This window comes from Drosophila ananassae, chromosome 2R, assembly GCF_017639315.1.
Source record: "Drosophila ananassae strain 14024-0371.13 chromosome 2R, ASM1763931v2, whole genome shotgun sequence".
In the NCBI taxonomy this organism is placed as follows: Eukaryota; Metazoa; Arthropoda; class Insecta; order Diptera; family Drosophilidae; genus Drosophila; species Drosophila ananassae.
The window spans coordinates 7,845,729-7,865,819 of record NC_057928.1 but is presented as its reverse complement, the minus strand read 5'-3'; the positions used below and the strand labels follow the sequence as shown (position 1 = coordinate 7,865,819).

General features: G+C 41.0%; 1 protein-coding gene and 1 long non-coding RNA gene across 2 annotated transcripts; one reads left to right on the top strand and one right to left on the bottom strand.

The window, feature by feature from the left end:
* Window positions 1-5,389: 5,389 nt before the first annotated feature.
* LOC6493693 (cell death protein hid) lies at window positions 5,390-19,391 on the top strand. Its single transcript, XM_001958212.4, has 4 exons — window positions 5,390-6,392; window positions 15,035-15,554; window positions 15,923-16,250; window positions 17,710-19,391. The coding sequence occupies exons 1-4, from the start codon at window positions 6,014-6,016 to the stop codon at window positions 17,788-17,790; spliced, it is 1,308 nt and encodes a 435-aa protein (XP_001958248.1). The 5' UTR covers window positions 5,390-6,013; the 3' UTR covers window positions 17,791-19,391.
* Window positions 12,370-13,316, bottom strand: LOC123257048. Its single transcript, XR_006506978.1, has 2 exons — window positions 13,048-13,316; window positions 12,370-12,981 (listed from the first exon to the last, which is right to left on the bottom strand). It is a non-coding gene; the product is annotated as an uncharacterized LOC123257048 (long non-coding RNA).
* Window positions 19,392-20,091: the final 700 nt, after the last annotated feature.

Genomic DNA, 20,091 nt, shown 5'->3' with positions numbered 1-20,091 from the left:
GATCGTTTCAGGGGGGTGGGGGGGAGGAGACAATGGCCGAGACGAGCGGTGACTCGCTACCTGTCTTACACAAAATAAACGTTGCCCTTGCTTCTTCTACACAGAGAAAAATAACTTAGATACATTCAGTATTAAATTGTAATAAAAATATAAGATAAAGTATGATTAACAGTTGTTTTTTGGTATTTTTTCTATACTACTATAGTAGTAGTGGTATGTGCCCTTGATACTAGACTATAATTTTTGGCAAAATCTACTACCCTACTGCCAAATTTGATTTTTTCTTTACAGTGCACCCCATCTCCAATTTTTAATGTTTTCTCTGCTTTGTAACATAATTTTTTCTTCCCTGTCTGTTTGTTTCCAGTTTGGAAACCCTTTAGGCGCTCATTGTCAGCTCAGGTTCTTCGATTCTGTTTCTTTTTTTTTTTTTAACAAAACCAGATAAAAAGCAAAAAAAAAAAAAGAAGAAAAACGAAAAAGTGAACAAACTGCCAGATATATGTACATATATGATTTCTTATTGTAAATCATGACATTTTGTTGCTTTCTGGGGCTGACATGTTGTCTTGCTACCGTTTCGACTGTTACGCCGTGTTTGATTTGCGACGAGAGCCCACGCGGCGGATTATTAATGCAGCTGTACGATAAAAAATACGATATTCGATATACATATATAAGAAAATAATAATAACTGAAAATCTTAAACATTTGATATTAATCTCTTATGTAGTTATCTCTTTTAGATCACAGTAGACCCTCATTAAACCGGATTATTTAGCTCAATCGGAGAACGAGTGTTTAGGGCCCACTTGAATAGCCCCTCTAAGTGGCTTTCTTTGCAGCCCCATCGCTGGCATTTAAACCCTTTCAACTACAATGTATATGTGCCGGCGGACCCTTGCCTTTGGTACACAAATTACCCCAATTCAGGTGCCTATGCTAACCCTTTTATTTTTCGTTGAATATTTCGTAGGGGAAACTGAAACAAAATGTAAATAAAAATTGCCGCAAAAATAAAGGGGGGGCGAAAAAAATCTGTTGGGTTGCCGGCGGCCAAGTTTCACTTTGACACCTAAAGTGTGCGCGCATACGCCCCCGAAACCCCTCTATATGGGATATATGGGAATTCAGAATGCGCCCTGCCAGCCCCGCCCCCACCCACTTGCACCGCCTGCACCACGACCTGCCCTTGGATGCGGCGGCGCCCCTGTTCGTTTATTTTAATTTTTTGTTCGCCAGCGCTTTCATTTTTATGCATCCGCAGAGTCAGAGCGAGAGCTGGAAAAAAAGAGGGATTTTCTGTTTTGGTTTTTCCTTCAGACAACAGGCAACATTTGCTGGCAACCCCCCCTTATGCGCTTCTGCCCCCTCCGCCGACGCCCATTTGGCTGAATGCTCAATAGGTCTTGCGCTTGATAGGTCAGTGACCCACTTGGATGTGTTGTTTTATTCACCACCAATGTTGCTCATGATGATGTTGCGTTAGGGCAGTGCCAGTAGCAGTAGCATCAGAAAAAAGGAGTTTTTTTGAGAGTTTTTTAAAAAGAAACTTAATTCTATATGAATAATAATAAAAAATAAATTAAATCATACTCTTAGCTCTCTTAAGAAGTAATATTGTATACCAGATATTAAATTTTAAAATTTAATATATTAAATATTTTCCAAAACTGTACCTTATAAATGTCCGCTTTTACGAAATCATCATCAAAGTCAAAGGCTTAGGACACTGTAACCCCGAACAGTTCCGTGGCTGCAACCACCCTCCCACCCCATTTCTTTTAGGCCTGTGGTTGGCTCTCCCCCCTTTTCTGCCTCGCATCAAGTTCTCAACATCATCATCATGTTCTTCCTTCTTCTCCAGTTTTTTTTCCCGATTTTTTTCCCTTTAATTTTTTTTTTTTTTGCCTTTTCCATAAAGTCAACGTTCTTGGCGTTTTCGCAGCTGCCTCGGCTTGCCATTGCCCCTGGTTGGGGAAAAGGAAGAAAGGGGGGCGCTTGTGCTGGGGGTGATGGTGTTCAAGTGTGTGTGTGTGTGAGTGTGTGTAGGGCCCGGCAAGATTGCGGCACATGTGACGCTTTGGTCGCGTGCTGCCTTTCGCTCATCTGTTCGTGCTTCTTCCTTTTCATCAGATGCAGGGCCAACTGCCCTAGGCCCTGTATTTGGCCCTACACTGGAAAAAAACACGAGACTCTCTTATGGGCTTTACAGCTAAAAAAAAGTTTCATCCCAAAAAGCATGCTAATTATTTTTACATTCACGAATATTAAGTATACGTAGGACTCTCTTGAGATGGACTTTGAGAAAGCTCTTCATGCGGCATCGGATTTATTTCAGTGGCAGTTACTTCTGCCACTCGCTTCATTTGCACTCACTGCAGTTGCAATTGAAATTGGCATGGGCTCGGCCCATGGCACGAAGGGGGTTTCTGGGAGCTGCTTCGCTCTTATCAAGAGCAGGTCATCGGGAGATGGCAGATGCTGATTGCAGGCGGGGTGCTCCCGGGGACTCCGAAGAAATGAAAAATGGGTGGCCCTCGAAAGTGTAACTTCTTCGGAGGAGGAATAATATTTATGTTGCTGTTGGGAAATTAAGAGCGAGGGGAGGAAGTGGAGCTCTAAATCAATAAAATTGATAGGGAAGTGACATTCGCATCCTGGAGATGCGCCATTTTCCATCTAAGATGCTAGTGGGGAGAGATCATTAAAGTATCTAGATATTAATTATTAAAATATTAAAATCTACCATCTCTTTCGATTTCGCTCTCTTACTTAAATTTCCCTCTCAGTGACGACCGGCGAGCGCTTAATTTAACGGTAATTTGTGTAGAACAGACAGCCCTGCTGGCTCTTCTCCATTTTGGTATTCTCTCCCTCTCTCCCATACCCCGTTATGGCGTCCTCGATGGCCGCTGCGCAGGCGCACAATTTACTGTTATTTACCCTCCGCCTAATTGGCAACTCCCCGTTGTTATTGTCATTTTCATATTGTTGTTTTTGTAACAGCAGCTACTTACTGCAAATATGAACTAATATTTATTTTTATTGAAGCGAACGGCGGCTCTTTTTTTTTTTACAATCTTTTGCGTAGCAATTGAGAATTGCAAACTCCAGCAGAAAGCACAAATTTATTTGTTTTCATTGTTGTTGTGCAGCAGTGGCAGTGGCAGAAATTGTGTAATAAATAATTTACGCTCGCTTTTGCAGCGTGCCACATAATCATATTCAATAATAATAATAAAAGCAACAACAATATGGGCTGGGCTGGGCCCCCAGTTAGGAGGGTTGGAGCGAGCGGGATGGCAGGCTTGTGCTTGTTTGGGTCGCTGACCCAGAAATGTCAGAAATAGGGAAGTCTTTTAATTTTTTTGGCCCATATCTTAGGGTTGAGTGAACTGATATTTTACTAATATTATGATTTAGAATTAATTTCACCATACTCCCTCTCATTACCTTATCTGTTCCAACCCCCACTCTTAGTATTTTTTGTTTGTTATTCCATTTGTGTTCCCTGGCAGCCAATTCGACGACGAACGGGACTCATATTACGCTTAATCAGTTTTGCTCGCAAATCAACAGACTCCTTCACCCACCCCCTCAGCCCCCTCCCTTGCCCACCAGTAATCCGAGTCGCACATGAAACAGCTTTGAGATAAAAAATAAAATAAAAAGCCAATCTTAAGTAAACTCAAAGCAAAGTTTATAAAAAAAAGATAAAATAAGAAGACAAATCACAAAAATCGAGCCCCTTTTTTACTGTCGCTGTTCTGCTCCTCCGCCCCTTATCAGCCTCTTTGTTGTTCTGTTTGCTTTGGACTCCTTCGCTTGTTGCATGCTCGCTCATGTTCATGATTTATGTTGGTGTGGTAGTGTTGGTTTACGTGTTTTTATTTTTTGAATTTCATCATCCGGAGTAATCCTTGCATTATGTTTTGAAATAAAAATAATAATTTCTGCAATAAGATATACAATTTCTATGTTAATTTTTAATTTTTATAACCATAATTTATAGTATAGTTTAAAAAGTAAAATTGAAAATGAAACATAATTTTTTTATGTCATTTCTAATTTTTTAAATAATTAGTTACTAAATTATACACCTACAATACCAATAATTTTAAGAAAATAAATAATACTTCGCTTTGGTCATAAACACTAAATGCTGATTAACAACAGCGCTGCTAATTAAATTATCCAATGGCAATTAGGGGGCTCAACTGTGCCATAAAATTTGGATTAAATGCATAAATATTTGTTTTAATGCCCCTTTCAAAATATTTATCAAGTCTTTTCGCGCGCAAAATTAAGAAAAGGACAGCGATGGCGCTGGAGAGAGCGAGACAAGCGAACAAGCCCGAACAAGTATGGTCTGTGATAGGGATGGGGATGGGGGGGCGTAGAAAGGGGTAAGGAGGTGCAAGAGCGAAAACTGGTTTCCGTGTTGCACAGTCGATTTTTGAAATATGGTGAAATTGATCAATCAGTAACCGAAATCCGAATATAATTTTTGAAAAACATCTAAAACTAGTTTTTGAATCAAGACCCACGCAGGCATCTTTTTGAAACTTCTTAGTTTTGGAGTTTTCTTGAAAATCATTATATTTACAATAAAAAACTTGATTCCAATTACAAAACTGTATAAAATTGTAATTAAACATTAAAAAACAACCAAAATTAGTTCAAAACCAAGTGCTTTTCTTTATAATCTACTCCATTACATCTACTCCCTTTTTGGCTCCGTTTTATGTATCTACTCCTATTTTCTGCTACTTTTTTTGTAATATCTCTTAATGTACTAGCTCTCTCGCTGGCAGTTCTCTGTCGTTTTCAAGAGCGTCATAAATTGAAACAAAAAATCAAAACCAAGAGCAATTCCAGCAACAAAAAGCAGGGGGAGCATTGTACAATCGCAGTTTTTGTTTTGCTTTGGTGTTCGCTGAGCAGCGCTGCCAGCGTTCTGCTGCCTCTGCAGTTACCTGCTCAGCAAGATCTTTGTGTACTCACACACACACACACTTACAGCCACCGCCTGCCCACTCACTCTCAGTTTCTCTCAGGTAGGTGTTCTTTTTCTATCTCTTATGATTTAAGTTGAAATATTAAATTTAATATCAATCATACGACCCGTGTGTCGGCTAACCGGAAGTTGGCAGGACAACACTGCGTATGAGTGATGAGCTTTCCGCCAATAATCAGTTTCAATTAACCCTATAAGTACTGGATGTAAAAAAAAAGAGGGATTTTTTCTCTCTCTTTTTTTTTTGTTGTATTCTTCCCCCGCATGCAACTACCTGCATGCATGTGCATGTAAAGGAGCGAGCATGTGAGAGGGAGAGGAAGAAAGAGCGCAAGAGACTGCACTGCCGCCGCCGCCGCCGCAGCCTACGTTGTATCTGTATCTGGGCTGGCTCCGCTTGTAGTTTGAGGTGGCTCCGCACAGTTCGCAGTTAGCCGCGGAGCCAGTAAGACGTGTTTTCTCCTCCAGAAACAGTGCTCTTTCTTTTGAGTCTGCAACACGTTTTAAGTGCTTCCTCCTCCTCCAACAACAACAACAATCGATAAAAAAAAACACAACAACAACAACAGCAAGAGTAGAAGAATTAAAAAAATATATTTGGTGATTTTTGGTGTGTTTTTAAAGAAGTTCTAACCGAAAAGCTTGATGAAAAATGCAAAAGAATCTGGAAAACTAACTTGACTTGAGAGTGTTGTTCGAAAAACAAAAAACAAAAATAACAAAAAACGAAATCGACAAAAAACTAAACAAAAAATGCGAAAGTTTCTAATATTTAAAATCTTGCACAAAAAATACAAAATAAATTAAAGTGAACTCTTAACAATAAAAAAAAAAATAATTAAAATAAAAAAGTAAGCGAAGAACAATCAGAAGAAGAGCAAAGCGAAAACAAAAAGCAGGAAGAAGCTGCCGGAAGGATAAAGGATAAAGGACACAAGCGCACACACAGATACACCACCCACACCCACACCCACGCCCTCACACACCAACACGATGGCCGTGCCCTTTTTTTTGCCCGAGGGCGGCGCCGATGACATTGCCTCGAGTTCATCGGGTGCCTCGGGCAACTCCTCCCCCCACAACCCGCACAGCCACCCCCCGCTCTCAGCGCACTCGACATCGGGCGCATCCACCTCCTCCTCCTCTTCGTCCTCCTCGTCCTCCTCGTCCTCGTCGGGAGTGTCCTCCGGCTCCTCCTCGTCAGGCTCATCCTCGTCAGCTTCGTCGGACGGCGCCAGCAGCGTCGCCTCGCAGTCGCCCAACACCACCACCTCGGCCACGCAGACGCCGATGCAGTCGCCCCTGCCCACCGACCAGGTGCTCTACGCCCTCTGCGAATGGGTCAGAATCTACCAGCAGAACCAGCAGAACGGTGAGTCTCTCGAAAGGGTGCTCTTGAAATTCTTTCAAAAATTATGTAAAAATTATTGAAAATATTGTGATTTTTTGAAAGTGATTTCTAAAATAAGTTTAGATCTTAAGAACTCTAATTATTATATTATTTTTAGATTCTACAAGCAGAATTTCAAGATAATATTAAAATTAAATTTAAAAAATAATATTTCAGGTGAAGCAAAGAAGAAAGGTGGAGAAAGAGAAAAGAAAAGAATTGTTGCCTAAATTTAAGGGCCATATTTGAAAATATTTAAATTCTTAAGCTTATATTCTTATTCTTAAGAATATTTTAACAAAATGCACAATTTCCCATTAAATATAAGCACTTTTAAGGTATAAGAATATTTATCTTAAGACTTAGGAAGCCATTAACTTGTACAGTATCTTGAGTCTTTTAGTACAAAATGTATCTTTAAGGAAAAAATACTGCTACCGAATACTGTTTTCAAATTCCCAAAATCCCAAAAAGTAAAAAGTCAGGGTCCGCATTTTAAAATGGGTCAGCAATTAGCCAAGTTGTGACTTTGTTGTGACTTTTTTGGGTTAGCCGCTTCGGTTCAGTTCCCACTTTCCGAGCAAGTTTCACTTTTCAAGGTTGTTGACTCATCCCCGAGCGATCCCCGAGACTGCCCCAGGTCAGCACTTCATTCCAGCTTATCAGCAAAAAAAAACAGCAAGACAAGTGAGATCGGAGGGCTACACGATATTTGCATTTAAAATTCGAGAAAGGGAAATGTAATTCAATAAAAATTAATCGAACAAGTTCAAAAAGGGGGAAAATTGAGACTTCGGTTGGGGGAGGAAGTTGGAAAGCAAACAAGTTGACATAAAAATGCCAAAAAAAGCAAACAAGTGTCAAGTTTCTTAGCTTGTTTGCTGTTTTTTTGGTTAAAAAAAATAAGAAAAGTTAATAAAATGCGTTTCAGAATTAAAATATATATTACTTTACTTTATTAGAACATATTATAGTATAGTACTCCAATCTCCATATCTGTAGAGGCTCAAAGACAACTGCCAATATTATTTCTTGGCCAAAAGCCAAAAGCTGGGCGTGTACCTGGCCATAAGCAGGGGCTACCAAATGGGGAAAAAAAAAACAGAGCCCAGAGCCAAGCACGCTTAAATGGCACGCGCCGACCTCGCCCCGAACGCCTGTGTATCTCAGTATCTGCTAGATACAATGTATCTCAATCACAATGCCCGTATCTGTTGCAGTTCTGTTCCAGTTGGCCAGTAACCCAAATTATTAAACGCCATTTGACCTTAGGCAGGGGGGCGGGCAGGGGGACATGATGAGGGTGTGGTGTGGGGCCATTTGCAAAGTGTTTGACTTAACGGTTCTTTAAGTAGCTTTTCTGCCCCGCCACGTTGAGTGCGGTCAGTTTTTTTTGTATCTTTTTTTTTTAGCGCTTGTTTGCTTTGCGGTTTTTTATTTTTTTTGTTGCCTTTTTTTTGGCTTAATTTTGTGTTGGGTTTGCATAATAGATTTTGTCGCTGCCGATGATTGCCAGCTGCGGTGGAGCTGCAACAAATTCTTGTTTTATTATTTTCGCTATTATTGTTTTTTATTTTTTTATACTTTTTTTGCAATTGTCAGCAACAGTTGGTCAACAGCTTCCCTTCTTGGCCGCCTCTGACTCACTTCTGGGCGTTGTATCTTATTTTTTTGATAGAAATTTCAGAGTTTTGGTTCAAAATCCTTTTGATTCTCAACCACAAACTGCTCCCCGCTTATCAGCCCTCGATTGCGGCTTCAGCCACTCAAGTATATAATTTATCTAATAGTGACACATCCCCAAACTTACGAACAATGCTCTCAGGCACTCGACTCGCGAACGGGATAAACTCCTGGTAGCATCCTCCTCCCACCCATGCCATCCATGCCACCCAGGCAGGCAGCTCCTAGCGCTTAGTCATCGAGCTAGCAGGAGCAACCCTAAAAGCTAAAAGCCTAAAAATGCGAGGCGCAAACAACCCTGACAAAAATTCCTAAATACCTAAAGAGCTTACTAGGGATGGGGGGAGGGAGTCCTTTTGTTTTGGGAGAGGATTAAGCTTCCATCCTAGAGAGTCCTGGCGGTAGGCCGCTGTAACCCACTCCAATTGGCTTTCCACAAAAGGTGCAATGACAGCAGATTTTCTGGCTAGATATACAGAAAAAAATATATTATTTAATTTTTATTAAAAATATATTACTATTATTTAGTATTTAATATTTAATAGATTTTTTTATTCATTTAAATATCAAATATCTCTTAAAACATTTCCCAACACTGCTATTTACTAACAGTGTAATAGCACCTAACCTCAATGTTTGGTCTCTCCGTTTTGCCTTGCAAATTCGCATCATTTGCCACTGTTGCCAACAGCTGTTGCTGCTAGGCGTTGTTTCCGCTGCCGGCGTCGCAGCCGCACTTGACATTTTCAACCATTTTGTTTTGCTCGGCAACTTCGTAGGCTGGCTGTGGCGCTTCGCTTGGCGGAAGCTAACGGTAAACACACGGCAAAATGGCGGCAAAAATGGCGGCGACTTCTGCCGCATCCTGCCTGGCAACAAAGCCCAGCTGACTGTGCGCAGAGGGAGAGAGCAGCGAGAGAGAGAGATAGAGGTGGGAGTCCCTATTAACCGCAAGTTTTTGTACAGCCTATCCCAAGGAGGGGGTGGGAGTGGGTGGAAAGAGAGGGCTGGAAGAGAGGGCTTTGCGTCATTTGCATCTCGATGTGCTTGGCCTGTTGCCAAGCTGCCGTTTTTTGCATTTTTTTTTAGCATTTTTCCGACTTATGGCTTTGCTTTTTACATTGACCGTGAATTTGTATTTTTTCTCTCTGCTTTGCTTTTGCTTTTCGTGCTTTTCGTGCTTTGCTTTTTCATTTAAATTGCTTTTATGGATCTGCGTATTTTGTAATTGTTTCACTTAATTTAAGCTTTTTTTTATGATTTTTATTATTTAACAGCCGCCATAAAAATCTTTTGATGATCTGCTCGAAGCAGCTGCGACAAATCGAATCGGAAATCCTTCCTCGAATATTATTTCCTTATAAAATCCGAAACTAGTACCAGCTGCGAGCCATAAAGCTTAAATCTTTGAAGTTCTTCAATCTCAACTATTCCTCCTCGAGATTGTTTACTTTTCGCACCATTCAGCGCAATGAACTTTACTCTTTTTTTCAAGTTTAAATGCCCGCCAGGCACTTTGGCTAATAAGAAAAAAAAGAAGTATAAACTTGACACTTTTGGAGACACTATACCTGAAAGCAGGACTCACCTGGATAAGCCCAGACTTTCCCAGAGTTCACAGTCTTTTGATTAAGTCTCCTCAGAGGCCGTGCTAAATTGTTTGCATTGAAGCGTTTGGGTTAAGTTGAGGGGCGACAGGGGGTTAAGGATAGTCTGCCTCTGCCACTGACTCTGGAACGTGCTCAAGTTTTTGTTATGAAATCGAGCCTAGACAACTCGACTCCCTTTCAAAAGGACAAAGGAACTTGTGTGCGAGGCTCACGGCATGGCATCCAGGCACAAGTGGAAAAGGATATGTATCAAAAGGCGGAAAACTAAGAACAGGATATGCCAGGATCCTTAGCCAGGCAGACAGACAGACAGACAGACAGGCTGGCTACTTGTTATAATTGGCAAGGTGGCTTTAAAATTATCCTCGCGATGAGCTCTCAAAGAATGTGTTAATGGAAGATATTTTCCACTTTAAAAATAAGTTTTTCAGTTAAAGTTTCTGCAATCTAGTCGAATATCCACTTCTTCAGTAAACAAATCAAAGGCGAGAGGCAAACAAAGCGCCAAACAACACTTGGATCAACAAATAAGCTCGTGTAATTGTAGACTTCGAAGAGGTGGTGGTGCGGTGGTGCGGTGGCTTCGGTGGATCGACAATAGATAGACCCTTCGGCCACGCCACCACCGAGTGGCTCATGACGCACCGAAGACAGCCAGCCCGTCTGCCAGAGCCCAGAGCCGGCTCTCGCCTATGTAATTTCCATTTATTTATTAATAACTTTTTTCCGCCGCTGTTGAGACGTGCAGTTCGCCGTTTTGTGGTTGCAGTTTCAGTTTTTTTGTTTTTTAATTATTTTAATTGCGTTGCATCTGATCTGTACTTTATTTATTGTTTAATTGTAATTCTCGCATTTACGTTGTTAATTGCGGCGTGGCGTGGGGAATCGGTTTAATCAACTGCTAAGTGCCTTTTATTTCTCCCGGAGAGATATTTAAATTTTGGTTATTGTTTAATAATAGTTTAAAGATAAAGTTTAAGTGGCGGAAGTTTTTAACAGTTAGTTAAGAACCTGCTGCTTCATGGACTTGAATAGTTATTTTTTTAAGAGCCTCCTGCAGTATTGAATTTCATCTAAACTTTGGCACTCTTTTTTTTTTACATTTTTTGCTTATTCAAGGAGTTATCCTTGCTAGCCGGGACACAACACACATGCTCCAAAGCCAATCTCCTGGCAGAGCTCCTAAAAATATGCAAACTGCCAGGACCAAGTATCCTGTCAATCGATGTGCATCCAAGTTCTGCTTTTTATAGCCTTTTAAGCTGTTTCTCCTTTGTTAGAGGGACAAGGACATGGAATGAAGGACTAGATCCTGGAGACTGAGGCAGGGAAATTGAAAAATTGCATTCGTCTGTCGTCTGATAAAATATTGAACAGCTCCCAAGCCATGTATCTGGCTCTCGTGATAAGCGTTTCAGCTATTTTCCAGAAAATGCTTTCATGCCAAGGGGCTGGGAATTCAGGTTGTTTGAAATTCTATTCATCTGTCCCTCAAACGTTGGGTTCCTCATTCCTCAGAAGCCCAACGGCACTTAATTCCGCAAATATCTTCCATTAAATTCTCGCATTTATTTCACTGACCCCGTTTCCGTTTAATAATCTTTTTATTTGCACAATATTTTCTGACCTTAAACTTAATTTGCTAGACTTATTCTAGTTTCCATGACAAACTAGATAGAGTTCTGCTTTGAATCTTCAAAGAAGAGCCGACATGCCCTCAGTCTTTTAAGAATTCTTCTCATGAATTCTTCAATTTGTTTCCTGGATCGAAATCTTTAACAAAGAAACTTTCTCTTTGGACGTATTACGCAAGTTCCTTAAATCCAGAACTTTCTCCTTCTACTTCCATGAATCATGAATGACTTTCCCAAATTTGTCAACTGCTTCCGCATATTTGAAGTCTTTCCCCAAATGGCTAATTAGCTGCTTGCCAAAATTGGTAATTAACAGCGGGAGATATGGCCATAAATCGAGTAATCTATTGATCTCTAAATAGAAACATAGATCGGCGACTGATTGACATTCGAACTTGCCCCAAAAAGGCATTCTAGAAACAGCTTCTATAAGTAAGCTTGAAGATTCTTTATCTGGAGATCGTAATTATTTCCCCAATTCTCCAACTGTCAACTTCCTGAAGACTTCCTCCTTTAATTAGTCACTTGCCTTGATCACTCGATCGGCCAGTTGCCTAATTAAATCGAGGTGAGAGTCTGAAATGCAATATCTGAGTCTGAAATTGGTAATCTCGCATCGTGACAGCCAACAAATCGCCTTAAACGAATGACTTCAGAAATGTAATGTCTCGACTTGGGTGGGCGTATTGTGTTAACTGTAAAATGAGTGTTTTTCGTATTTTTTTGTTAAATTTTTTAACTGAATTATTCAGGTCTCGTGTAATCTTGAGCTTTACTCGAAACTCCCGACAGTCCCAGTCCGACAGACATCCAGACACTGCTTGTTTTGGAGTATTTCCTTTGTTCTGTCATCTTGAGCTTGTTTCGGTTGTGTTTCTTGCTTGTTTTTTAATTTAATTTTAAATATTCATCAATAAATGTCAATGTCAAGCAGCTTCTTTTGAGGAGTTTTTGAAGAGAGATTGCTGTTGCAGTTTGCTGAGAGATTCAGAGATAAATCTTCAAATTCTTCTTAAAAAATGTATCTTTTTAGTGGCTGGCATATCTGGTCTATAGCTTCCTTCCTCGATATCTGGCCAATCCGTAGCCCAAGCACTTCCCATTCCGTTCCACTGACCAACTTATGGAACTCGCACTTTGCAAACTCGTTTCCAAGTGCGACGCAATTGTTCGAGTTGGGCCGCCCGCCAGATACGAGTACTCGTATTTATTCATAGTTGCCATTACAGCGGAGTGACTCTAGTATATTTTTATGTGTAGTTCATTCTTTTTTTTTTTTTTGTATTATTTTCCTTTTTTTTTTTTTTTTTGCATTTTGCAAAGCACTTCAAGGTTGGAATGAGCAACATATGCTGCGGGTCCGCCAGCAAATGCAATCAACTGCTAAGCCACAACTAAAAATGCATTTCAGCGTTGTCTTTTGTGTGTGGCACTAACAGATACAAATACTAAAGCGTAACAGTACGGCATTTTTCACGTTTTTCTAAAGAATTGGCCCAGAGCTGGCCCAGAGCTGCCTCAGAGCTGCCTTAGAGCTGTTCTTGAGCTTTTTCTGAGGCGTTCTGCTTAGTTAAACTTTTGCCGTTGCCTGATTGATGTTTGTCAGCTGGCACTGTCCGTTTGTCAGGCCCAGCAGCCAGCGGCCTAGAACCGGAGGAAAATTAAAGTAAATTATACACATAATTGCATTTTTTTCACTCGCCACCTCACCATTTTGTCCAGATGCGACTCGATCTCCGCAGAGTACTACTCCGCAGTCGTAATTCAATTAAACATTTTTTTTTCCACATATTGTCGTCCATAAAAATAGTTGCTAAAAAGCAACAATGCTCCCGACAATTGGTCACGTTTCGTCACCAACAACAATCGCATCGCCCGCATCGAGAGGTGATCATAAAAGTGGCTTGGTGGCCAAGTCCCAGTCATGGATAGAGTTGTCTTCCGAAAAACAGTGACTGGAAATAGTGACTGAAAGAGGCTTAAATAATTCCTCATAATAGCTACTTAAATAGAGAAATAAATTAACACTTTTTAGAAATAGAATACTAAAATAGAAACTACTTCCTATCTCAGATTAAGTCACTGTTTGGTGGGCTAACTGGACACTTGACTACCCACCATATCCAACAGATGAAAAATGTATCTCATATGCAAATGCGAAAGCCAACTGGCTAAAAATGTGCTGGCTAATAATTTTCCACACAATTTGCAATTAGTAATAGCATTTTTATCTGGCTTCGGTCGTCGTCAGTTTCATCATAAAGGCACTGCCATCGACACGGCTGGTTATATAAGTTGGCCAGGCCGTAATGATCCCTGCTGGCTTCGCTTCGTTTTCGTTTCTGAAGCCAGAGATGGTGGAGCTGGGAGCTTGGAGCTTGGAGCTGGGAGCTGAGGCTGGCAGATTTTCAAGGTTAGAAGCAGCAGCTACGATGGCGCGCGGTTGGCGCACGTGAGCTTGTCTCAAGCCCCAGGCCCCAGGCCTCAGCAACTCAGCAGCTCAGCTGGTTGGCCAGCAAACTAGTTTCAAATGCCTGCCAAGCATCTGTAAGATACACACGGCAAGGAGTGGCTCAGCCCAGCTTGGCCCGCAATTAAATACAGATTTTCTGTGCTCTTGCAACTGCAACAGCTGTGGGCCCATTTCGATTCGATTCTAGCCGTTTCGAGTTCAAGGCTATTGGGTCAAAAATAGCAAATTAGTCGCCCGCAGGTTGGCAGTGAGTGACATTGTTCTGAAGTAGTATCTGAAGACTGACCACCACCAGAGCGACAGTTGTTGGCTCGTTGCCTCCCAGCGATTTGTATAAATTTTGCATTACAATCCATCATTTGTCGCCTCGAATGGCAATAGCTCTTTAAGTAAATAAACACTAAGGAGTCATGTGCATGGAAATGAAATCGAACACCCAGCCCGGCCCGGCCCGTCCGGGCTAATGGGTAGAGCGGCAAGTTATGCGCATATCAAGTGGCCAGCTTAGAAGCGCCTTACCAATCAGTCGATTTGCATAAAAAACTATGAAACTGCGAGCGAAGAGATTAGAGTACAACTGGAAGTCGAACACTTTGTCTTACAAGCATAAGTGATGCCAAGTTCGGAGATCTTTCAGCAACAGATTCTCGAGTAAACAACTCAGATACAAAAGTATCTTACGAGCCACTCATCGCTGCGAACAAGTGGCAGATTATAGCCATCGGAGGAGAGATGAAACTGCAAGTTTGGGTTGCAGTTGAGTTGACTGAACCCTGGAGATCGTATAGGTTTAGGAACCTATTTTTGAAACCCACAAGCTGTATTACTTAATTATCAAATAAAAAGGGAAGGTAGCTGTATAAAGTCGCATAAAGATATCCAATTTTATTGTGCGATGGGCTACCTGATCATTTTATGGGCGGTTTTATGATCGGCGAGGACTTGCCGTAATTATAGCACTTTTTACTGCCGACAGGGCCGACCGACAAAGTGGCAGTTCCAGTTCCAGTTGGCGAGACAATGCACCTCACAAAGCCCCGACCTTAGACACTTCCCCGCATTGTCACCGACTCAGTTCCCCTCCAGACCTGGCCAATGCCACCTTTGTTTGCCCCGTCCATTGTTGGGCGATCTTAAAGATAAACTCGTTCAGATACAGATACAGATACAGAGATTCTCAGAAATATATAATTTAATAGTTCCATCCCTCCACTTTCGTTACAGCCACCCAAATCTTCCAGTATCCACCACCGCCGAGTCCTTCTTGCAACTACACGGGTGGCGACATATTCTTCCCCCACTGCCCGCCGAACCACCACCCACCACGCACTCCCCGCACCAGCGTGAGCTTCTCGGCCGGCGAGGAGTACAACTTGTTCCGGCAGCCGCCCCACCACGCGCCATATCCGGCGCCATCGACACCGCAACCGATGCCACCGCAGCCGCCGCAGTCAGCGCCGGCGATGCACTGCAGCCACAGCTACCCGCAGCAGTCGCCGCCCCACCTGATGCAGCACCACTCGGCGCCCTATGGGATGGGCGGGTACTACGCCTCCTATACGCCGCCACCCACGCCGAACACGGCCAGTGCCGGGACTTCGACCTCCGCGATGGCGTTCGGCTGGCCCCAGAATCCACAGTCCCACGGCCCCATCCACAGTCCCGGGCTGGCGTCCACCCCCCTGTCGGCGCCACTGGCGCCCAAGATGCGGCTCCAGCGCAGCCAGTCGGATGCGGCCAGACGGTGAGTAGCCAACGATTTCAAAGATACATCCAGTAGCCGGACGGAAGAGATACAATTTGAAAGGTTCTCCTACAAGTTCTATTACAATACCCCTCATTTGTAAAGCCCTTATCGCAGAAATTAATTCGATTTGTAATCGCTATGTTATTTAATCTGAGAGTTACTTCCCATTTGCGAAACCAATTCCCATGAAACTGCGCCAAGTTTTTAATTAATGAAATGGCAACAGACATACATAAGTGTATAGAACCGACACCAGACTGATAATTGCTCATGACGTTTCCATACATCGACTATATCAGCGATATATATATATACAGTGTTCAGTGATATTTATAGAGACCCATTATGCCCCTCTTTCCGAACAGCAAGCGACTGACCTCGACGGGCGAGGATGAGCGCGAGTACCAGAGCGATTATGAGACCAGTTGGGACGAGTTTGACGATCGCTATGACAATTTTACGGCCGGACGAGAGCGTCTGCAGGAGTTCAATGGACGCATACCACCCCGGAAGAAGAAGGGCAGCAGTACCAGTACCAGTACCAGTACCAGCAATAATCCAATCAGCCAAAATGACATCCAACGACTGGCCACAGGTGGGAGCAGCTCGGAGTGCAGCGAAAACATCGCCAACAGCCAGAACCATCAGCGGCAGGTGGAGAGAGAGCGCCAGAGGGCAAAGGCTGAGAAGAAGGTGAGTTTCTTGATTAATTTATTAAATTTTAAGATTTTAAGATTAAGAATAGCTTTAAGAATCCATCCAAGACCCCCCCGGAGAGCAGCCAAGTTAGGGAGTTCATTAACTCAAGCCAGAGATAGAGACAGAACCAGATCTAGTGGCATGCAACATCTGTGCAATCCAGGCACGTGGCAAACATTTTTCAAAGGCTCAACTAGCGAGAAGATTACTAAAAATACACTGCTATGGAATGACAAATTGCCACACGCGAAAGGAGCTGCTGGAAGATAGAGTCGGTGGCACGCAGATACAGATACGTGGCGGCGTGGCTCTACCCCGGGCATGTATAACACTTTCTGCTGCATATGCTAACTGTGTGATAAAAATTAATTGCGCAGTTCCCCGTTCCAGGCCCGGGGAGAGAGTCGGCTCTTGTCACTTGTCTCCTCAACTGCCTCGACTGCCTCCCATCGCTTTATGTTAATCGAGGCAGGCGCCTGAGGAAGCACTGCGCCCCTGCCCCCAAGTCAGGCCTTTGTGTCAGGCCCTCATCGAGCTTACTTTTTTTTTACTCACACTATATATATTATAAATACGCGTTGCGTTTTTAGTTTTAGTTTTTCTTGCCCCGGTTGCCTGCGCAGTTTAAAGAAATGCAAAGTTGAAGAAATTCAATCGCAATTTAATGACACACACTGACTCAGACCTGATACCATTTGCAGTTCTAGCTTTTGATTTATTTTTTATTTTTAATTCGTTCTTATCGCCTCAAGGGGGCCTATCCTTGGGGAAGCTACTGGCTACTGGCCGGCTCGGCTCGGTGGGATGCGACCTCATCCGAGACTCTATCAGCTGCGAAATGGGAGCGTGAGAAATCCCATAATCTTTCATTAAAAGTCAGTAGTTGGATTTAATAATTATTTATGAATCAAGTACGCACTTAAGAGTGGGATAGTAACTACTATCCTTAACTCTCTCCTAAAATCGAATCAAAATTCTGACACATGTTCGATGGCCTTTCGTGCCATTAACCACAGTGGAAACAGCCACAAAGTCCCAACAAAATATTACCAAAATTCGGTCAAAAACAACAGAAATGCAAAATTTGCATAATAAATGTGGGGGGGTCAGTGGTTGCCGAGCGAGCCACCCCCTCATGCACCTCAGCGACCATTGAAGCGCGGAATATTGGACAAATAAATGGTGTTAAATTATACAACCATTGACTAGAGGGTGGCTAGAGGGTCTCTATACAAAAATAATTACACCATTGACCACCACATGAAGTTCATCCACAGAGGCAGTCAATAGTTTCGCTTGATTTACGGCTAAAGTTGGTAGAGGGATGGTTCTGGCCACGTGTGTGGTTTTAGATATTTTATGCGCCACCAGGGAGCAATAGGTTAAAATGATTTCTACTTTAACAGGTCCCATTCTCATTCAAATACTAAATTTGATTTTATTTTAATTCCAGAAACCCCAGAGCTTCACTTGGCCAACTGTTGTCACCGTTTTCGTTCTGGCCATGGGCTGTGGATTTTTTGCGGCGCGATGAAACCACCGCCGATCTTTAGTGAAATCAGCTACTTCTTAAGATTTATAACCGAGATCTACAACCTAGAATTAGGGCAACGAATTTAATTGATCTGCAGAAAGTCATTAATTCGCATACGATAAAAATAAACCGATAGGGATATAAGAAGGTTGACGGGACACAAGAACAATATATTCTATCTGTATCTGCAACTGTCTATGTGGTAACTGCATTTGTATCTCTAGAACAAAAAAACTACTCCAAAACTTTCGTCAAACATAAAAACAATTCAAACTGCTCAAAGAAAACTCTTAGACTGGCAAGAGACTCAAATCGAACTTATTTTTTTGCGAATGCATATTTTTGTACAACTTTTTGAACGCCACAAAATATTTACAAATTACATAAAAAAGTACAAAAAAAAAAATAATAAGAAAAAAAAATATATAAAGCAAAAGAAAACTGCCAACTTTTGAGATACTTTTGATAATCTTTGTTTTGCATTTAATCATTTCCACTTGCATTTTCTTAAAAAAGTAAAAGTAAAAGTAAATCCACTTCTAGAATATAGAATATAGAACAGCAATTTCAATGTCTTCGCATTTGTAATTCCGAATTGCAAGAAAACTGAAAAAAATATATTTTAAATATGTTTAACTAGTAGAATTTTTTAGATCTAAGCCCACAAAAAAAAAAAATAAATCACACACTTAGCTTTAATTGTTAAAAAACAAAAAATAAGAAAACTTCAAAAAAAAAAAGGACAGGACAGGATAAGAAGGATAATCATTTAATTTTGTATATAGTTTTTATGCCATTTTTGTGATGTTTTGTGTCTACGGTTTATGTCATGTTATTTTAGTTAAATTTCTTATGATTTATGTTTAATTGTAATTTTTTGTCATTGTTTGTTCATCATCATCTTCAAATTGGTCTCACAATCTAGTAGTTAAGCCCCCGCCCCAGGGAGCGAGTTCGAGCGAGGTTGAAAATTCGCCCAGAAATAGCGATAGGGTTATCCCATTCTCAGACAGTCTTTTTTTGGAATGCACACGAATGATCTCTCACAATGGAAATTAATGGAAATTGATCTCCGCACATAGCCAAAGTAAAAAAAGAAATGAAAAGGAAACCCCCTCATTTTCGTGGCGATTTTCAATAATCACTTTCAGAGCTCCCCAGGGCGTTTCAATGCTAATCGATTACCGTGACATGAAAGCGAACATAGCGAAAATAGTAAGGAAAATTAATCAAAAAAGAATAAATAAGAAAGATAGAAAAGAAAAAACAATTCCCAAAAATCGCATTGATCTCATGGATTTATTTACATTACAAATATTTCAACCGTTCTTTACACTGAAAAGACAAATGTTATGAAAAGCAGAAAGTGAAAAGTGAAAACAGAGAAACAGTAAACAAAAATTAATGAAAAGCTAATCTTAAGTTCGCAAAGCGTTTTAGTTTAAGCTTTAGTTATAGATTAAAGTCGATTTAGTTCGTTTTTTGAGCTGTCTCTGTATGGCAGTCTCTCCTTATTATTATTATTTTTTTTTTTTGTATATAGAGCAATATTATTTGAATATGATATAAGTGAGATACCACTTAAGTACCCATCATCAAATCCAATCCAATCCCAGCCAGATCCCAGACCATGACACACAATGAAATAGAATATGCTTTCTCGTACATACCTGCCTATGTATTAATCATAATTTGAATTATCACAAACAAATCAAAAACAGTACAATACTTCCAAAAACCCAATGAAAAATTATTTTTGTAAATTTTTTTGCATCAAATGAACCGGGATGGCCAAGACAGTTTAAGATTATTTCTTAAAGCTACCTTCCTGGTTCATTGCTAATTAGTTTTCACAATGATCTCGGTAAAGTTTTGTGGCCTAGCGCCCAGAAGTCGACAACAAGATTTTTGGTTGCCATAAATACTCGAACAAAAAAGTTAGAGAAAAACGAAGCAAAAGGAACAAGTAAATCAGAATACATGAAATTTATATACATACGTTTCACCCAATGCGACTTAATCCGTTTTTGTTTTTTATTTGTAAATTTAAGTATCTCTACTCGACCTACTTGTATATAGTGCAGTTCGAATCATAGAATCAAATGCCATTTTTTTGTGTATAGAATTTTGTTTGGTGCCAAAATATGAAGAGATATGAGCGCGTATATTTGAATACTATACCAGTACATATAATACATATATCGTAACTTCAATCATATAGGTTTCTTGATTCGTCAATCCAATTTAAGAATTAATTTCTGTTTATGTTTTGTGTTCTTCGGAAGCAGGAAAATATTGTTT

Coding starts and splice junctions, on each gene's coding strand:
- LOC6493693 (XM_001958212.4), top strand. CDS start 6,014: ATGGCCGTGCCCTTTTTTTTGCCCGAGGGCGGCGCCGATGACATTGCC. Junction 6,393..15,034: donor CCAGCAGAACCAGCAGAACG/GTGAGTCTCTCG, acceptor CTTTCGTTACAG/CCACCCAAATCTTCCAGTAT. Junction 16,251..17,709: donor GGGCAAAGGCTGAGAAGAAG/GTGAGTTTCTTG, acceptor TTTTAATTCCAG/AAACCCCAGAGCTTCACTTG.